This window comes from Opisthocomus hoazin, chromosome 11 (genome assembly GCF_030867145.1).
Source record: "Opisthocomus hoazin isolate bOpiHoa1 chromosome 11, bOpiHoa1.hap1, whole genome shotgun sequence".
NCBI lineage: Eukaryota > Metazoa > Chordata > Aves > Opisthocomiformes > Opisthocomidae > Opisthocomus > Opisthocomus hoazin.
In genome coordinates, this window is record NC_134424.1 from 22,186,453 (window position 1) to 22,207,322 (window position 20,870).

Below are 20,870 nucleotides of genomic sequence, written 5' to 3' on the forward strand. Positions count from 1 at the left end.
GTTATCTACTAAACAATATTAATGAATAGCTTTCAGTGCTGGCGCTCTTGTTCAGGTTGATACAAAACAGTTGGCGTGAATTCTGGAACAGATTTCCAGCCCCGACGGGAGCAGTACTCGTCAGTGCCGATATCCCGTGCGCCGCTCCGCCAGCGCGTTAGCAGGTTGTACGTCTTCCCCAAACGCACCTCGCGGTCAGCGTTGTGGGCACAGGGGGAAAATGCAGGTGCGTGGTACAGAGGTCAGAGTCTCGTGGTTAAAATCAAGCTTCAGTATTGTTCTGATCTGAATGTATGAAACCTATTCTAAAGCTGTTCTCTTTATGAAGTGAATTTTTGTACTATTAGACTTGCAAATATTTGGCTGTATTTGCACCAGAAATGCTTATTATCTTCCTCCCTAAAAATGAATGCTCTATTTCCTCCTCTGAAAAAATCTATTTCTTTCAATTTTGTGATAATTCCGAGCTGCTATTACGGCTTCTGATAACGGGCTGTTACCCAGGATGGAATTTCAGCTGTTAAAGCCCCTAGAAGCTCTAATAACACTTCATTTTCTTAATAACCATTTCTGTGTATGTTTGTGCTCTAGGTATCTGAAGAGATTTAAAGTGATGAAACCAAAAGTCTTGCGTAGTTGGTGCCGGCAAATCCTGAAGGGTCTGCTTTTCTTGCACACAAGAACTCCACCAATAATTCACAGAGACTTAAAATGTGACAATATTTTTATTACTGGACCAACTGGATCTGTGAAGATCGGAGATTTGGGTCTGGCCACCCTGAAGAGAGCTTCGTTTGCCAAAAGTGTAATAGGTAATCCTCCTGTTCTCCTTGGCTTCCTTATGTTGGTACGGCGGTTGTCTTTGTAATGTCTTTCTTTCACATTTTGCATTAGTGGTTTTTTCACTTGTAGGTTGGTAGCAGAGACTGAAATGTTTTTGTGACCGTTCCCTTTACATCACTATAAAAGTCTCGGTCGGTGGGAAATGTTACCATGACTTCCTCTTCTCCTTCCTTTTGTGTCACAATGACAAAACATTGCCTTGGTTTGGTTTTTAATTGGAATATTGGTATCCACAAATCCTTGTCCTCTCCCCTTCCCAAGAAGCAGCAAAGGTTCCGAGCAGCTTGTGTGCATCACCCTCGGAGAGGAGGAGGAGGCTTGGTGCCTGCTGCGAGGCAGGGGAAGCAAAGAGGGAAGTGAGGAGAGAGGAAGGATGCTCTGCTCCCTCGGAAAGCCCCTGGGAAGGCTGTTGTCTGCTTGCAGCGGTGCTGGGATAGGGACGGCTGTGTTTGAGGGGGGAGGCAGAAGTGCCCTGGGGAGCCGGGCTGCTCCACCTTGCAGGAGGTGGCACGGCTGGAACGCCGCATGCCCCTTTACTGGGCACCAGCAGAGCAGGCGGCTCCTGCAGCAGCAGCCGCAGAGCCCATCCCGCCTCGACGCCGTCCGGGCAGGGTTCTGCTGAAACAGCCAGCAGGTCGAGGGAGGTTCTCCTCCCCCTCTACACTGCCCTGGTGAGGCCCCATCTGGAGTGCTGTGTCCAGTTCTGGGCTCCCCAGCTCAAGAAAGATGAGGAGCTACTGGAGAGAGTCCAGCGCAGGGCTACGAGGATGACGAGGGGACTGGAGCATCTCTCCTCTGAGGAGAGGCTGAGGGAGCTGGGCTTGTTCAGCCTGGAGAAGAGAAGGCTGAGAGGGGACCTTATAAATGCCTACAAATATCTGCAGGGTGGGTGTCAGGAGGATGGGGCCAGACTCTTTCCAGTGGTGCCCAGCGACAGGACAAGGGGCAACGGGCACAAACTGAAGCAGAGGAAGCTCCAGCTGAACATGAGGAAGAACTTCTTCCCTCTGAGGGTGACGGAGCCCTGGCCCAGGCTGCCCAGGGAGGCTGTGGAGTCTCCTTCTCTGGAGATATTCCAGCCCCGCCTGGACGCGGTGCTGTGCAGCCTGCTGTGGGTGACCCTGCTTGGGCAGGGGGTTGGGCTGGGTGACCCACAGAGGTCCCTGCCAACCCCGACCATGCTGGGATTCTGTGAAACAGCATCTGCAACTCATTAAAAGTCAGCGGGTACGAAATTAAAAAGAAATTTCCACTAGGATGTGCAGGAGCTGGTGCCCTGAGGTGGTGCCCGCATGAGGAGCGTTAGAACTGGGGTTTGTGTGAGCTGGGAGGCTGCTTTCTGAGTGACTGTCCAAGGATGTCATTTCCTCACAAAAGTTACGTTCGCCGTTTTCTGCGTGAATCTAATGTTTTCCTGAATCCTCAAACATCTTGTAGTGTTTTTTCTTTTTACCGAAAATTCCATACCAAATCTCCGTTGTTCAGATCTGTAGGTGATGGTTTTCAGAAACTGCCGACTCCTGTGAGATGGTGCTGAAAATGGGGGGAGTTCCCGTGCATGTCTTTGTATTTCGGCTCATAATATAAATGGAAATTCAGTTCTAGGTAACTAGAGTTAGCAAACTGATAACGACAGCCACTGTTCCCCTACTAGATACGAAAACAGCATCCTACCTTTCGAGCAGTGGCTGCTTAAATAGTTATTTTAGCATCTCCAATTTTCAGGGATTATAGCTCTTTACAATTATTTGTACAAAACTATCGACCTTAATGTTTAGGGAGCCCAGTATTGTGAAGTCAGAATGACAGAAATTTTGGATATGTGCTTGGCTACTGTGGGTCTGCTTAACTTCGATGATTTTAGTGCAGTCATTTTGGTTTATATCTGTTAAGTTTCTCCAGTGTTTAGCTTCGAAGAATTGACGAGGTTTTTTTCTGTTGAGGGTCAGCATTTCTTCACATCACTTTTTTGCAGTATAACAAATGCCCATGGGACATAATGGAATAATATCAGTAATACCAATGCTGGGAATAATATTGGTAATACCAATACAAGTTTTTGTAAAATCAGTTGTTACCACAACACCACCAAAGCATGCTCGTGCCTGAAAAATTCCATGCTGCAAAGGGCTGCAGGTTGCTGGCGTTCATTTTGGCAGTACAACCGAGCTCATCTCTCTCATGAGCAGTGCTGCTCCAAGGAAGGAACGAGGAGGGCTTGGAAGCGCTGGTGAGATGAGTAATTCTGCCCCCTCCGTGGATGTAGTAGCTTTAAAGGGATATCAGTAGCTGTGATTTTACAGCGGCTTGAGCGGAATGAAGTCAGCGTGGCTGAGCTCCAGTTCTTCCCTTGCTGCGTTCATGCCCTCGCTGATGCTGGTCTGACCTTGCAGTGTATCTCTGCGGGGAGCTGAGCCAGGGCAAAGCTCCTTCTGCCAGGAGGAGCTGAACGGATGCCGAGCGGCTTTACGTTTAGGTGGTCGGGTTTGTTTAAGGCTGCCTGTATGTGTGCCTTCCCACCCCCGGGGGTGGGGGGAAATGTCGTTTTCCTGCTATTTTGGAACGGTGTCAAGAATTTCATTTGCTTCTTAGACGATCGCTATCACTTTTTCAGATTTGCTTGAAATGCTCCATAATTTATGAGGTTCACTCCTGCCTGAGTCTTTTTCCTTCTGAAACAAGGCAGCAGCTCCAAAAACCCTTCTCTGTGGTGGCTGTTAACCGTTTCGGAGCAGCAGCCACCACCTGGGTGACTGCTGGGAGAAAAACCCTCAGAGCAGGCACCGAGTTAAGCTTTCACGACGTGGGTCAGACTGATTTACAAAGGCTGAAGGAATGAGTGTCTTTGAGGTAGAAGGAACATAAACAGGAGGAGAGATCGATCCCGAATTTCGTGAAATGAGTTTTACAGAAATGCATGTGCTGCGGCTTGTTTTGTGAGTTAGGCCAAGTCTGGATGCCCCCTCCCTGGCAGTGTTCAAGGCCAGGTTGGATGGAGCTCTGAGCACCCTGGGCTGGTGGAAGATGTCCCTGCTCATGGCAGGGGGGTTGGAACTAGAGGATCTCCAAGGTCCCTTCCAACCCAAACCATTCTATGATTCTGCTTCAGGAAGCATGCAAAAATTTTTACTGATAGATCCTGATTTTGAGAGATGTCGGTTATCTTGCCGTTGGAAAAAAGCTTACGTCAAGTCCCCAGCCATGCACAAGAACCATTTTTGCCCAGGATATGTTACTTTAATCACAGTTGTGCTTGTGCTGCTGATGTGGAGGTGTCATAACGCGGAACTAAGGGGCCCGTGGGGCTCGGGGGCAGTCTGGGTGCCGAGGCGGCTGCTGCTGGGCTGGGTGGGCAGAGTTTGTCCTGGTCCTTCTCGTGGTCTGAGACCTCTCGCGCTCCTTCGGCATCCCGCTGCTCACAGCGCGCTCGTCCTTCTCACAGCACGTGGCTGCATCGATCTGCCTGCCTTCGTCTTTTCTGAATGTAAAAAGGAAATAAATTAGTCTTGACTCCTAAGCATAAATTACATTACGAGATACAGTTCCTGGAATAAATTACCTAGGTGTTAATTTTTTCCCCTTGTGCTGTAGAAGACCCTGCTTTTCAGAGTAGTTTGCTGTGCAAATGTTGCAGGCGTTGCAAGTTACCACTTGTCGTAAAGCTGCAACTTCCCATTACGAAGCAGTGAGTACTGTGCTTCGCTTAATATTTATCCAGTTGCATCAGATTTCTGACACCCCAGTCCCTGTTGAGTAGGACCTTATTCTGTGAGTAGCCTCGTTGGTTTGTCCTACTAAACCAGTGACAGAATGACGTTGAATGTTTGGTGCGTGACTTTGTAGGTGATTTGTGATACTGCTTGCTTTCAAGTGCTGTCTGTCTGTGGGGGGGTTGCTGGAAGGAAAAAAAAGCAAATTTGTGTTGATAAACACAGGAGTAAAGGTTCTCATTTCTCCTTCTTTCACCTCCGCAAGCCTGTACGCATCCCTCTCTGCACCCAGAAAAAGAAAGTTTTGTGACATCCAGTATGGTCAGGCAACCTGCCGTATCTCTCTTGTTCATTTTTGGAATTTTGATACTTTTTTCTTTTTCTCTCTTCCCCTTTGTATTATTACCAGCGAGCCATGGGTGTGTAGGGGTGTGTGTGTTGCCTTTGGGTTTCTTCCCTGGAGGATGCTTGAGCTTATGGTAGTTATTTCCCTCTTCTGAAATAGTCCTGCGTGCACCCTTACACAGCTATTATGGGCGCATTTCTTACAGGTGAAAGAGACTGTGACTAAAGCCATTTAGACTTTATAAAAAAATTACCTTCTTTTTGTGCGTGTCTGTGTAGGTACACCAGAATTCATGGCCCCGGAAATGTATGAGGAACACTACGATGAATCCGTGGATGTCTACGCTTTTGGAATGTGCATGTTGGAAATGGCTACCTCAGAATACCCTTACTCAGAATGCCAGAATGCTGCTCAAATTTACCGGAAAGTAACCTGTGTGAGTAAACCTCCTTACTTTGTATTGGGATTTTGTAATTTGAGGGTTTAAAAGCATATTTCTGTGAGCTGTCTATACCGTTGAACGTGTTGTAGAAGTTGAGGTGTCTTAGCTCTGGGTTATGCAAACCTGTTGCAGGTTTATTTGTAAGCTTGCAGTTCCCCAGTTGGGCTGTGTTTGTACTGCAGCTGCGTAAAATATTTTCAGTAATCTTTGTTGCTGATTTTGTCTCTGTCAGCCAAAAAAATACATAAAACTTAGGAAGAATGAACAGGGAAAAATCTTCACTCTAGTCTTGCCTCCTAAATGAGGACTTCTCAGTCTTCATCAAGCTTCCCGCAAAGCTAAAAGGACTAACTTCTAGCCTACATACTTATTTGTGTGGTGGAGGATGTTTGATTCGGATTTCTAGCATGGATTCGCTTCATCTGTATGTGTAACAAATTATCTGAATATATAAAAGGGAAAAATATAGCAAGGTTGAGTTTTGGAGTCAGCCAGAGGAGCTTTATATCTGCATTTTGGAACGCTGCATGGTCTGGTAATCCCCAGACAGGAACTGTGGAAGTGGGTTTGCTGCATTTTCAGATGAGGTTAGGCTGGAGGAGAAAATCTAACATAATCTCTACACCGAATAAAATACCCTCTCCAACGTTCTCACCTCCAGATGATAAATGTATTTGTCTACATGAGCTGTTAACTGCAAATGCCTGAAAAAACTCCTGAGTCTGCAAGATGCTCTCAGATTGCAAAGCACTGACTGCAGAGCAGTGAGACTTGCCAAAGGCTTTGGCAGCTGTGGTTATATTCTGGTCTACTTGGTTAAGTGAACCCAAGAGTTACAGGAGGTTTTTTTTCAGGACAGATTATGTTAAACAGATTGGTTTGTCAAGGACTTTCCTAGGGAGTTCTTTCCGTCAGGTTGCTACAAAAGCAGGTAGAGCGCTGCGTGGCTTGGCCCTCGTGCACCACCAAAAGACACAGTCTGCACTCTCGGGATGTGAAGAGGGTAATCCTTGGCAGAAAGCTGTGCTAAAATTTGCAAAGACTAGCTACAGATAAGGTTGCTTTTATTTCTTTGACCTATAAGGTAGAAAGAGCAGTTAGGCTTTTGTGGTAGATGCAATGAGCGGATCCATCTCTCAATCTCCAAAAGCGTGGTCTGAAAACTGGTTTGTATTGCTCTTATCCGAGTGCTTGTGTTACGAGTAGAAATCTTCCCAAATGAAGCTTAGTAATAGCGGGTTGATTTTGCAGGGTACCTGAGACCACTTGCCTTCTCCAAGAGGTTGAGCGAGTCGGGGTAGTTCTGTGAAATCCTGCAGTCAGCAAGCACTGCTCGAGGTCAAAACTACATTTTCTGCTTTGCTGTATGCTATCTTTCACGCTGGGTATAGAGGTGGTTTCACTGGATTCCCAAATACTCACATGTACCAAATGATGGATTTACATGCAACTTAATTTTTCTAGGTATAGCTTGTATTGTTGGATATCTTGTCTTTCCCCACCACTGAAGGCCGGGATGCCGGGAAGTTGGTGCTCTTGCTGTTGGGTGCTGTGCTAACCAGCTGTGATGGTGCTGACCTGGTGGGAGAGGGTGGGTGCAAACACTTTGGGAGTCTGCGCTTGGAATCACAGAATCATTAACGTTGGAAAAGACCTCTGAGATCATCAAGACCAGCTGTCACCCCAACACCACCATGCCTGCTAAACCATATCCCAAAGTGCCACTTCTGAAGTGGAAGCTGAAGTCTACCGAATTCACGAGACACAGGAGGATGCCCTTGCTGGACATGAGAGCTGCCATGACTTTCTGAAAGCAGGAGGACACACCTGAAGAGCAGATGCAGCTTTATCCCATTTTTGTGTAAACCCTTGCAAGCTGGCCTTTGTACCTTGGTAGAGCTGAATCTTTCCCAACAGACTGCAACCCTGGTCTCTGGTGGTTTAACACTTCTTAAAGGGTTGCTTTCAAACCCATAGCTACTCAGGAATTATTAGGGGAAAAAAACCCAAAAAGGCATTAGAAACTGCTTGGCAGTGCCGTTGGCTTCATTGCTGTGGCTGGAGCAGCTCCTGATGGCACTGTGGGGAAGGGGATGTCTGTGGAGATGGGTCTGCTGGGTCACTGACCGCGGGTCGCTGGGTCTGCACTATGGGCTGGCTGGGAACGCCTGCTGTGTCTCCTCAAAGTGGTGGAATGGGTTGGGTGGCTCTGTGGAGTCGCTTGCCTGAATCCTTGAGGGTGGCTGCTTGTTCCCCATCGTTATTCCGTGGTGCTTTATCCCATTGGTACTCCACTCGCTCCTCCCCTACAAGGAAAAGTTGATTTCGTTTGGTGCAATGCCTTGTTGGCTGCGTTTAGGCACGTAGTCCTTCAGATGTGCTCTAAATGCCATCTTTGTCGGTAGCTTGGGAGACGTCTCCTTGGGCTCTAAAGCTTCACGTGGTGACAACGGGAGTCTCTTCTCATGTTAGACTCTGGGGCCTTGTCTCCTCGGCGTGCTACGGGTCTTATAACCCTAGATACTGAGCGGCTTGCATGAGAAGGGCCTCATTTGTTTGTGGACCTGCCGCCGCGGTCAGCTGGTGCTACGGCAGCCTGGGGGTGTGTGTATGGGTTTACTGGTGATATAGATGCCTGCCATTGCCCGGAGAAACGCTGTGCACAGCCCTTGGCCATCTGGAATATTGGTAATTAAGACTTCGCAAGACTCCTAAGCCTCATTTATCAAAGCAATATCCAAGATGGTGAAGAGTAATGATTAATCAGAGGATTCCTAATTAGATGTTATATTTCAATTGGCAGACTTAAGTAGTCATTTTTTTTTAAACACTGATGAAGGCCTGAGCCAACTAATTTTCTGTGGCAGTAACTTTTACGTAGCTGAGGATTATACGGCAAACTTACAACTTTGTAAAACTGGTCTTACGCTAGCAACTTTAGAGAGATGGAAAATAACGCTTATTGTGAAGAATGAGTAACGGTGGAGAAGCTGCTGAAAGGTCGCTTAATTACTTGCAAGGGGCGTTTTTGAAACGGAGCTGTCTGGCGGGGAGAGCTGAGGCAGCAGGCATCCAGGTACGGACGCGGAGGGTCCGCTACTGCTGTTTCCAGCTGAGCTTGGGGCAGTGGCGGTGGGAGCGAAGGCACCCTTAGGATTCCTTCGGTGGCAGAACTGGCGTTCCTGTTGTACCGTGGAAAGGGTTAACCCGCTCCCTGTGGAGCGGTCAAATGCCCTGTTGCAGGCCATGGAGGAGGAGCAGGGGGTGGACCTCCTGGGGAGGTGCAGGAGGAGCAGCGGGCCAGACCCCTGTCCCATCCCATCCCGGCGGTTCAGCAGCCTCTCTGGAGGAGCTGCACCCACGGAAGAGCTGGCGACAGCAAGGCACCCCGCGGCCGGAGGGAAGGTGCTACTGGGGTGGGGACATCTGGGGTGGGGACATCTGGGGTGGGGACATCTGGGGTGGGGACATCTGGGGTGGGGACATCTGGGGTGGGGGTCCCTCGCCCCATCCCTCGCCATCGCCTAGCGAACTGCTTCCCACGAAGGGTCGGGGTTGGTCGTGTGGCAGCTATTGCTGGCGTTGGGTTTTACTGGAGCGACACACGACACGGGAATGCGGGCTGGAAGCAGGAGGCTGAATGACGCCGTTTTCTTCCTAGCGTTAGGTGAGGTTTGGGGCGCTCACTGGAGCGTGGCCCTGGCCGTCTCGGGTGGAGGGGACCAGTGGGGCCGTGCTCCTGAACGCTCTCCGTGTTGCAGCTTGTCAGGGAGAACCTTACTGAATTTTTGGATGGAACTGTTTTCCTGCAGCGGAAATGTAAGCACTGTCTTTGGTGTTTTAAATTGAGGGTCAATGTAATGGGAAAATGTGCGTGCTGTGTCTAGTGTCCTGATGCTAATATTTTAAATAATATAGTAAATATTTTATATGAATATATATAAATATATATATAAATAACTCACACTTCCTGCCTTGGGCTCAGCATCTTGGTGGCAACCGGTGGAGGTGCTGGTAGCATCTAAAAGGCTTGGAACTGCTTGCTAGTGCTTGCATCAAGCTAGCAAAGGTACAGCCACCGCCTTATTCCTCAGAGTGCCTCTGACCTGCCTTTGGGTTGCGCAGGGCTGCACATTCCCTCTGCTGCCCAGCGTAGCCAGCATAGTACTTTGGGTTTGCCATTATAGTATCTTTTTGAATAGTTTCTACTCTGTGCCCTAACAATCTGTCAAACTGTTGCTTGCCAATAGGGCATAAGATACTTTTGAAGCCATAACTGCTCATGTCACAAGCCTTGGTAGTTCTTATTGGTATAGAAAATGGAATTGTTACCTTTCTGAGACACTACTATTTTATTTTAAGAAATTATGCATTATGCGTGTCTGAAGTGTAAGGTTGTCATCCTTATTTCTGTGACCTGCTATTCTGCCTGACCACATTCTCATGGCTTAATTGCTGCTTTAGCTTTCCACGCTTGTTTTTACCTGTATGTAACTGTGTGCATGTCATAGCCCAGGATAAAGTGGCAGTCATGGCCCCGATGGTAGAGGGGCTCATTTCTTTGCCAGATGAGACGTGCTTGTTACCACTTGTCACTTCTACCCCTTCAGCCTGAACTGTGGAGCGTGAACAGTGAAAAAATGGATATGTAACATAAATAGAAAACATTTTTCAAGCAGCAGGTCCAAGCCACATTTACTGCAGTTGACTTGGAAGTGACTTCCTGGTCAGCAGATTTGCAGTGACCTTCATTCTGATGCCATAATCTCATTTTTCATGCATAACTTGATGGTTTTTCTTAGTCAGATTTTTTTGTGTTTAGTCATTCTGCCAAGTGATTTTGATGTAGACAATAGGCATATTTAGCGATGAAGCCGCAGGGTCTGTGACCTTCCCGTGCGGCTCCGGTCCAATGTTTTCTCACTGATGCACTGGAGAATGCATGCCAGCTGTATCTGCCAGGGGTTTGTGGTGACCCCATTGGGTTTCACAGCACAAACCTGTGCTTTAAAACAGCCCATGTGTTTATAGTGTTCGGTTTTGCATTTTGAGTTTTCATGTTGTTTCTTTTTTAGAAATGTATTGAACATTTTCTCGGCGTTTGCGGGCTCTATTCTGTATTGCTCATACAGACAGAATAAATTCTACAGCTGTAGCACAGCAATAACAGACAAATAATGGTGTGAATGTAATTGCATTGACTTTGCGTGTTTCGGATATCTTCTTAGATCTGCAGATAATCTTCTTAGATTAGCATTAGGATTGAGTACTATTTTGGAGTCAAACAGAAATGAGTTTATAACTGCATACAGCAATCTCGCTGCTGAGCAAAATCCTGACAAAGCTGAGAACTTCTCCTCCGCTTCATTGGCATCAGAGAGCGTGTGTGGTAGGGTGGAATTTCAGCTGGCAACGTGGTTTCAGCTGTTTTGGAGGAAGAGGTTCTTTCCTGTTCCGGGAGCTACATGGGTCTAGAGACTGCCTCCAGGTAGAAGGCGGAGTTTTAGTCCAAAGCAGACTATGTCTAGACCAGGAGGGCACCTCCAAGGTGAAAGGAAAGCCTTCAGAGAAATCCCAGGCTGATGTGGGTCAGGCTTAGCGTTGGCTTGTCTGGCGTACGCTGTGCAGCTTACAAAGCATTAGGTGTTACTCGTTCAAACGTGTGCTCTGCTGATGAGGAAGGGACAAGCAGGTGCTGTAAGACCTCTGAAAGACAAGCTGTGTGGTTTTGCCCCCAACATAAAGGTTAAAATTTTCATGTCCTATATGTGCTTGACTGTACACTCAAATATCATACACTGGAGTGCAATGTGTTTCAGATCCACGCCCTTCAGAAAGAAGGTGAGGGGACTAAGTGGTGGTGAGGGATTCGAGGTAAATCATCCTGTTCAAGGCTGAGAAATTCTCAAAAGGGCTATTTGATCTTCTCCCGTTTTGCTCTTGGATTAGATGTATGTATTAGCATTTAAAGAATTTGTATGCAAAACATCCCTACGCACCTTGCATCAGCCAGTCAGCCCTGCGTTTCCAGTGCAGTGGGGTTGAATTTACTTTTCTTTACAAGACGGCTGTACAGATTTCAAGCTGGTGGATAACTCCATAGCTAACACACTTTGAATTCTGGTGCCGCGTTTCCTTTGGAATGCTGAGGAAAGATGGGTGGATGGCTTTGTATGGATGAACGAGATGCAAGTCCTTTGATTGCAGGCAGCACCCTGTGTTTCCCTCGCTGCCCGGAGGCTCGTTGGTCATCGGGGCAGAGCGCTGTAGGGAGGCGTTGCAGCGTTACGGTGAGATGGCCTCGGAGGTGCTCGTGAAGAGTCAAAAGCAGACAGCAGCGTATGGGCGTTGAGAAAACACTTCGGCCAAGCGGTTCGGTTCAGTACTTCACTGTGCATGGTTTGTCCTTGTTTGTTTTAGTCACCTATTCATGGCTGAGCTGTTCAGTGGACGAATACAATCGATGTGCGGAGAGGAGCCAGTGCTCCTGCGAAAGATGTCGACAGTAAAATGGTGCTTGAAGGAGCTGCTGTTTTGGTTTTTTTTGTGGAAGCAATTTGTAAGGTCAAAAATCGAGGTCAGTCATTAGGGATCTGTCATAAGGACCGTTTTCAGGCAAACAGGATTTCTGGGTGCCCAGTATGCCCTGCCCTGCTCCATCCCAGCCATGGCTGAGTTCCAGTCGAGCTACGTTAATGGAGATTTTTTTGTGAATTATGGAAAAGAAAATGAAATCGAGAGGTGCTGTGATACGCCTTATGCTATTTGTGTGTCTCATACGTTTGGTTTGTATTAAGATAGCCATGAAGCGCTCTGCAATTACAGAAAGCAATTGGCAGGTTCCCTTGAGTGCGTAGACACGTCAGCAATGTATTCCTCTAGGTAGCTGAAAGCTCTGCAGGTAGTAGGGTGAAAGTTGCCTCTACTGCTTTGTTGGGATTTTTCTGGTGTGTTTTGGGGGTTGTGGGTTTTTTCCTAGTTAAATTGATACCCGTTGGTGGGGTATTTTTCAGTGAACGCTACACTACAGCAGATGATGGGCTTTATTACCCACTGATGAGTGTCACAAAGGTGGAAACCAGTGGTATCCTATAGCAAACTGGAGTGCTCGAAAAGGTAGAGATTAGTCCTGTTGCTTTCCATGGTGAATTACCAAAGATTTCTTCAAACTCCTCCTCATCTGAGAACATGATAGGCTCCTGTAGCTTTAGAGTCTCTTAGGGTACGGAGGGCTCATGCTAAAAATGCCTTTTGGTACTACTTTGTGTTCTTTCACTTCTAATTCAGGTATCGGAGCTCTCTTAAGAAACGCTCTTGGCACGCCATGGTGTGTTTTTTGCTTGTTTTGAGCAAGCCTGGGCTTTGGTAGGCTAGATACTCCTTACCATTTTGACCCACTTTTCTAATATACATGACTTGAACCCTCATCTCGTGATTTGCTTAAGCAAATAATTCTTTTTAGTGGATCCCAGCCAGCCACATGTATGGCTTATTTTGTTTTGTTCCCCCAAGAATGGGTCGAGCTCTCTGCCTAGGCAAAACTGGGAAGCGGAGTCTTTGTATGACTATTCCGTCTTTTTTTTTTCTTTTCCAAATTTCTGAATCACATATTTTACTCTTGAGTTTTAAGACAAAGAGGGAGTGGTTGACCTGAAATAAATAAATACAAGTTGAAAGTTGATTTGAGGCTTGAATGGCAACAGAATGTTAATAAAAAGATAAAAGTATAATCTGCTGCTGGAATATTCAGCAATTCTCAGAGATGTGCCAGCTCTCATTGAAATTCACCCATAAAATTTATTCAAGACTAAATTCACTGCAGTACTTGCAGACACTTTCTGAAAGACATATTTTCTTTTTTTTTTATCCAAGGCAATATCAAGTGAGCCATAAGTCCACTCCCCAGGACTTCAGGCCTCCTTTTCTGGCACTGCAGGATCTGTTATTTACTGTTCTTTCAGGGTGAAACTTTAAAAGGATTTGAGTGGAGTGAGATGTCTGAATCCCATTCAGTTATGTGCTTAATCAGATTCTGGGTTTTTTTAGATAAAGGAAATCATGTTTCCTTTTTATTCTGCTTATTGGTTCACTGGAAATACTTGGGTCCTTAAGTAATAGGGTCTAACTGCAGAATCTGTTCCCAAATTAATTTTGTCAGATTTTCATCTGTATGCATCTTGTTTTAGTAGGTAGAGATGTTAAGTGTTTTTAAAACAGAATAGATTTTTTTGTGATTTAAGCTGAACATCACAAAAAAAGGATAACTTCTTGTATTGCTGCTCTTCTATAGCTGAACGTACAAGTGCAGAGCATTCACAGGGAGTCTCCTGCTGAACTGAATGGAAGGAGTCACCGGTGTTACCGACGTTGGGCAGCTGTTCGCTGCTCCCACGTCCTCGGGCAGGGAGAGCGGTAGGGTGGCCTCGCCCGAATGCCGGCTGTTCCTGACGGAACATCCCTTCCTCCCGGACCGCAGCCTGGTGCCAGAAGAAATTGCCAGCCTGGGCTTAGAAAATGTGCAGCTGCAGCAGTGTGTTAACCGCCCAGGTGGTCCCGGTAGCTATTTTTTCGTGTCTTTTGATGATGTGTACAGAAAGATGACATAATATACAAACTGTTATTAAGCCTGAGAACTTGCGTACTGCTTTTCCTACAGCCTCTCTTTACATTGGTGGCACACGTGTTGTTTTGATGAAGAGGCTATGTACCATGAGGAGGACTACGCTGAGATAAGAGCTTGGTCCTGAAGTATTAGAAAGTTGGGAGAGATGGCCTGTGACTGCCCTAGAAGCGTGTGTGTGTTACTTTTAAATCCTCCACATCTTAAAATGACTCCACCTAACCTAAAAGAACTGCAGACTACCCCATCTCAGCCACGTCGAGCCGAAGCTGCCAACGTGGAGCAGCGGATTCTGCTTCGCGCAGTCACCTTCCATGATGAACGGCTGGGTGTTCTAGTTGAGAGGCTGTTCCCAATCTAAACTGTTCCCAGCAAAAATACTGGCATTTGACAGAGATTTAACTTGATTTAGAGGTTACGCCTGCTCTGCTGCTCATTCCCGATGAGATTCTGACAGTGTGCTGGGGAAACACAAGAGCAACGCAGAGCTGTTGGGTGTATTCTTCTGCTCCCCTCCTTGGTTTAGGGTTTTTTTTCGGGGGGGGGGGGGGGGGGGGGGGGGGGGTGGGTGGGGGTGTTGGAGGGTGTTGGGGGCATAGAAAAGCATAAGATTTGTGGGAAACAGGAATATTTAACATTCCAAAGTATATTGACTCATTCTTGAAACTGGCTATCTGGAGAAAAACATGATTATTTGTCTTTATTCATTCAGTGTTTTGAGAGTTAGGGAAAAAAAAACATAAAAGGAATAATTTAAGAAAAGAGTTATCTTGAAAATTTAAAATTGGCTGTTTCTTGAATATTGACTTCAGAGTCCCCAGGGAGGGTATAAAGGTAAGGCTTGCAAAGGTTAGTAAAGAAAAAGGGAGATCTTCCCTGGGTGCAGCTGAGTGCGTCTACAAACTAGTGTGCTTGTTGTGAAGTACAATGGTACTTAGAAATGTGGTAGCCCTAAATCCTCAATTCTGTTTTACATTAAGACTAGCAATTTTAAGTGTTAGTTACTCCAAAGGCTGAAATGACTATAAAATGTACAGAAAATATCCTTTAATTAGGAGGTATAATGTAATTCTGTTTCAAACTAAATTGTTTTTCTCTGTCTTTTAGGGTATAAAGCCAGCAAGCTTTGAGAAAGTTACTGATCCTGAAATTAAGGAGATAATTGGGGAGTGCATTTGCAAAAATAAAGAAGAAAGGTTTGTTTCACGTAATCAAGTTTTGTATTAAACAATGTGTATGTAGGGATTTCAAAGCTGTCCGTGGATTTTTGTTGTGGCCTCTGGGTCTCCCCTGTGCAGGAGAAAATGCAGAATGGAAGTACAAATATAAATGCCTACTTTCCTGCTGTATAATGTCAGGGTAATTGAATAAATGCCGTGGTTGTGTCCCTCAGCCTCTCAGCTGTAAAGAACAGGGTCAGAAAGCACTGCTGTGGACATGTGAGCCTCATGTGTTCTGGCCTAGCTGTCTGTAAAATACCACTCGGGAGGTTCTGCGTGGAGCATGGAGCGTGCCGGGGGTCAGCCACGAGCGGTGGATTCACCGCAAGCTGTTTCGGCAGATTCCACTGACTCCTTAGCTGCTGGGTACAGAAACTCCTTGTACCTGTTTCCAGCTTTGGTTTTAAAACCTGATCTACTTATACTGAGTGTTTGGCATTTCATAACTCACAAACAGGTTTTAGGGACCTCGACTGACTGCCCAGAGGGAACCTCTTTTTCAGCTCTCTCTGAGCTCAGATACTCAAGAAAAGTTGAGCAAAGCTATAGTCTGTATTTCTGTACATGCTTATGGCGTATGAATATTGCTGAAGCTTTGTGAAATAAGAGATGTCACTTTTTTCAGTAGTTCTCCATAACACTGGAAATACTGTCTTTTTGCTAAGAACACAAACTTGTTAGGATGAACACCAAACGTGCTGTAAATGTTTTCGCCTTTAACAGCAGTTTCTTGTCACAAACCTCTTTGAAATTACTGAAGACTTGCGGTGTTTGAATATTCTTTATATCCATTGCAGATACGAAATTAAAGATTTATTAAGCCATGCCTTTTTTGCTGAAGATACTGGGGTAAGAGTGGAACTTGCAGAAGAAGACCATGGTAGGAAATCCTCTATTGCCTTAAGACTCTGGGTAGAAGATCCTAAGAAACTGAAAGGAAAACCCAAAGATAATGGAGCCATTGAGTTTACTTTTGATCTGGAGAAGGAAACTCCTGATGATGTTGCACAAGAAATGGTAAAATAAACTTCTCCTGACAAAGATGTGTATATGTGAAGTAGTGTGTAAATCTCAAAGGACAGCAGGAGCAAATCTGGTAAAATAACTTCCGCTTAAACCATTCCAGGTGTCAAGTTTAAGCAGTTTGCATTAATTTTTAGAATGAATGCTGCAAGAAAGGGGTAAATGGGGAAGAACTAATAACTGAAGAATACTGCTTACCAAGTATGAAAACAGATGCATGAAACAGCATTTCAAATAGCTGAGGGACCACAGAGGTCTCTTCTGCTTCTGTAGTTTGAAAAGTCTTTTGCCAATTTCTGTTAGCTGTTGAACATCTTTAAATTTGTTTGGCATCTGTTTAGTTTCAGACAGCAGCTTGAGATAAATTAGGAGAGTTTGAAAGTTCAATCACAAAATACTCGGCACTGATTTCCTCAAAACGCTTCTTTCCATCTCTGCTGTCGGTGTTACTTAGGAGGAATGTAGCTGAGGAAAGGCTGTGGTGGGCCGCTCGATCACCAAGCAAACTGGATTCAAGCTCACTGCACAGAGTTAGGTGTCGGCTTCGGGCTTTTCAGCAGCCAAATTTAACTTTGTGAATTTCTGTATCTTTATAACTTGTGGGGTTTTGTTAGAAAAACTATTTTATGTTCCAGTTCCACTACATAGTCCTTGAACTCGTATTTTAATGATGTCTTGGCTGCAGTTGTTCAGGTTTTCTAATGCTGTGGAGCAGAATCAGTAAGCACTGAGTCAAGGGTCTGCATTTTCTTGTGCTTGCAGAAATGTTCCTATTATCTAAATCCCAAGGGTTGCCATTTAATGGTGTTGTCATCACCGCTCCTGTTCTGCTTAGGAGGTGCTGATTTTGGTAATGTTCCCGTACTATGCCTGGGCTCATCACCATGTTCTCCAAATTCAGGGGGAGAAATTCTGACAGTTGTCAGAATTCAGTTGCTGTTATATTTTGCATTTTTGTATTTATGGAAATATTTGGAATTATGAAGTTCTGTAGGTTACTTGGCAGTTAGTTGTGATATTTTGTTTTGAAGAGGAAATAATCCAAGTAAAAAGTTTAGCTAGAAGGATCACTCCCAAACTACTGTGATGCTATACCCTTTCCCAAACAATTTTAAAACTACTGTGGTACTATACAATTTCCCAAATAATTCTAAAACCGATGTTTTGCTATTGCATTAGCTATTGCCTAAGTGACTGCATGGGAAATGCTCTCAAACTCGAGGCTGCTGGGGGGCAGGCAAAGGCAGACGTTTATTCCTAAATGCCTTTTTCTAGCCCTTATGAATGGTGGAACGCCAAAGCCACGTGCTTTTGTCAATGTGTGTTGCTTTATGTGCTGTGGAAGAGAAAAATGCAGGAGACCTTCGAGTGCGGGGAGTCATTTGTTGTTATTGATGGTTGGCCATAGTCAGGCGTTGCAGCCTGTCCAAAAGATGCGGGGAAAAGGAACTTAAAATGGTCTGGTGGGTTTGCAGCCTGAAGTTACCTTTCACAGCTGGTGGGTACTGTAAAATAGTGTGTCTTCGTTAAACTTTAACCGTTCTCTAATATAGAGGTGTAGGAAGAAGAGTTGTTGGAAAAAAAAATTGTTAATGTGACAGGTTTTCAGTGCCTCCCCATTAAGCTTCATCATGGAGAGTCTGCCGGGCAGGTCAGTTAATACCATACAAGGTTCTCTGGACCTGTGTGGTTCTTGCCAGTAACTCCCTGCTGTTGCTGGCATTTGCTGGATCGTCGGTTCGGGGGTGGCACTAAGGTCTACGGGCACAGGCAGTGGAAAATGCCCATATCCATCGGCAGCTGTATTTTAAGCTGCTTTGCACCTATTAATTTTAAACAGCAATAATCTAAGCTGTAAAACTGTCTCATGTTTGGGCAAGAGCAAAGAATGAAAACCTCTAGGTTTCCTCCATGTGTGCAAGTGCTTCCAAATCTGCAGAATATGCACGCTAGGAATGTAGGGAGAGCAGACAGAGCTCTGGTAGGTCATTATTAAACTGAAATTCATACCCTCTGCTGCAGAAGATTATGCAAAGAAATAGCACAAAGAAGAATTTCCATTTCATCTGCTGAGCAGCTGAGTTCTGAGGAAGCCTGGTCCCCTTCTCGGTCAAAAGAACAGTCCTCATTTGACTCAATGACAGGCTTTTTCTGTATAAAAGCCGATCGATACTGACTGACTTGACCATTTAAGAGCAGTTAATTTGAGATGGAATTCTGTTAACATATTTTCTCTCATGACTTGCTGTGATATCAAGCCCAGCAATTTGGGAAACTGTGTGTAATGGAAAGGTTAAGACAATAAATTCTGATTTAGGCGTAGTATGGTTTACTCCAGTTGCATTGTTCAAAGAGCATTTTTCAAAGGTGTTTTAGTGTTTTGACTCTTCTGTTTGTCTTTCCAAAAAAAAAAACCAAAGGGGAGGGAACCCATCTGCAGTTAAACTTGCTCTTTTCTCGGTGGCTATTAACCTGTGAATAGAATGACCCGATATCTATTCAGGTCTTAGAAATTACATAGTGTTGTTTTAAAATGTGTTAGGGATAGAAGTTTTATTCTAAAAAAAACCCATCAAGCTCTTGACTTCCTGTCCTTGTGAAGAATAAATATGTAATTTGTGTTATTCCAAACTGCTGTTTGCTCTGCTAGGGAGAGCTTCGAGTGATACCCATGTGTGCGCACATAATCTTGCTAAGTCTGTGCCTCCTCTGTAGATTGACTCTGGATTTTTTCATGAAAATGATCTCAAGATCGTTGCGAAGTCAATACGCGACAGAGTAGCACTGATCCTGTGGAGGAGAGAGAGGATTTGGCCTCGGATGCAGTCGGAGGAACGTCGGGACTCGGAGTGCCTGGAGAAGGCGAAGACGCCGCATGCGCAGCAGGTCCAGGTCACCTACCTGTCCCACGCCGGCCACCATGCGCTGTCGGAGTCGGAGGAGCCCGAGGCGGACCAGCACCCCTTCCAGCAGAACCTGCCCACCAGCGCCGCGTCCGTCGCCTGTAAGTCTGCCGTCGGGGGTGGTGGGTGTCCGCGGGTCAGGAGCAGCGGCTGGCTGAGCTCGGCGGCAAGCGGAGCTGCGCCCAGAGAGCATGAGCGTCTCGGGCAATAGATGCAGAAAACGTGTTGGTAAATGGAAAAGCAAGGAGACCTGCTGCTAGACACAAGAAACGCGTGTTTTCTGTGCCAGGTGGTGGGCTCGACACGAAGATTGTGCGAAACCCGGCCTCCGAGCCTGCGGGAGTTGAATTGGCACCAAAGCGGTCAGGGCGGCTGGTGGCTTTTCAAACGACACTGGCAGCGTGGAGGTGTTTGTTCAAAAGCAAACCTTGCTGAAACCACAGCGCTGCAGTTTCTTGCGGTTTGCGAGTTGCTCTTGCGTGAAGTTTTTTGTGAAGCTGTGCCAAGATCTACAGCAGGAAAAAAAAATCCATCTTTGGTGTAATTCAGGATTTCCTTGTTTTATGGGAAATAGCAGCTGTGGTTTGGTCGAGGCTGCAGTTATGGTTGGGGCCCTTGGGGGATGATGGAGGTGCTCGCCGTTCCTCCAGGCTCTCTGGTTCGTCCTGAGCTCATGGCCGGGCAGCGACAGAGTGGTCTGAAGTTCGTTACGGCGGGTTGGAGTCGGTGGTTGTTCTCATTCATCCAGGCTCTGGTGGCTGTGAGCCGATGATCTGCTGGCTCTTTGCGTTCAGCTTGGGACTGATTCAAGAGTGGTTGCCGGGTGGTTTCAAGAGAGGTGGATGTACATCTCCTGTTTTAATGGCATTTTCCCAATTCCATTTTTCAATTCCAAATTCAAAGATTTTGGTCTATCTCTGAAGAAGAAACTACCTGGCTTTCCTTGCAGAGCTGCTTGTTTCTTCATTTTATTTCTGAGCATCAGACTTATCTCCAGCAAACAGCCAAGCCTGAGGAAGTAGTGGTTTTATTTCCCTAAAGAAACTTGTCTCTGTCCCCTGTCATCAACCGAGTCAAGCTCTGGCATTGAAATATTCATCTATTTATACTTTTAAACATCTTGAAGGAAATGTTGCCAGGTATTTTTAGCTTGGAAGATTTGAAATTTCGAGTTCTTTTTTTTTCTAGCCAGTTTTTTTGATAAAATCTGATGTACGTATTTTGCTACAAAACTATTATCATAATGTTTCTGTTTTACTCTTCTGAACTTTTATGTCAGCATGTTTAAATTAAAGATGCATTATCTTTAGCAGAGAGACAGCTGCTGCTTTAATTCAGGTATTGTGTAAACTGCTATACAGAGATCTGCTTTGAATACTGAAATAACCAAGCATGCCTCTGCAAGAAAACAAACCTTTGAGAGATGAGAAATGGCCGGTTTTGCATAACTCTCAGAATATCGCAGTATTTACAAAGCCTTTTTTTTCTGAAGCTAAATTTGTTTAATTTCCTTCTTTTGGAGCATGTACTTATTTCATGCTATCTAATTCCTTTTGAGAAACACAGTAATTAGGACTCTTTTTGTTCCTGTGATACAATGAGGCTGCTTGTGCTTCCCATGCTTCTGTTGGACATCAGCTGGCAGAATTTTATACTAAATATAAAGCCCCCAGTTTATTTCCTACTCCTCCTCAACTTTTAACCAACACTTGGAGTTATCTGACAATTCACTGTCAGACGTCTTTGAACATTTTCTTAGCAGT

General features: G+C 45.5%; 1 protein-coding gene across 11 annotated transcripts in view; it reads left to right on the forward strand.

The window, feature by feature from the left end:
- The window catches only part of WNK2 (WNK lysine deficient protein kinase 2), a 121,236-nt gene that overhangs the window by 39,351 nt on the left and 61,015 nt on the right, over positions 1–20,870 (forward strand). For all 11 annotated transcript variants that reach the window (XM_075433000.1, XM_075433003.1, XM_075432993.1 and 8 more), the window contains exons 4-8: positions 592–812; positions 5,178–5,335; positions 15,069–15,157; positions 15,979–16,198; positions 18,920–19,208. In XM_075433000.1, coding sequence (XP_075289115.1) covers positions 592–812; positions 5,178–5,335; positions 15,069–15,157; positions 15,979–16,198; positions 18,920–19,208 — 977 coding nt within the window. The remainder of the gene's footprint in view (positions 1–591; positions 813–5,177; positions 5,336–15,068; positions 15,158–15,978; positions 16,199–18,919; positions 19,209–20,870) is intronic.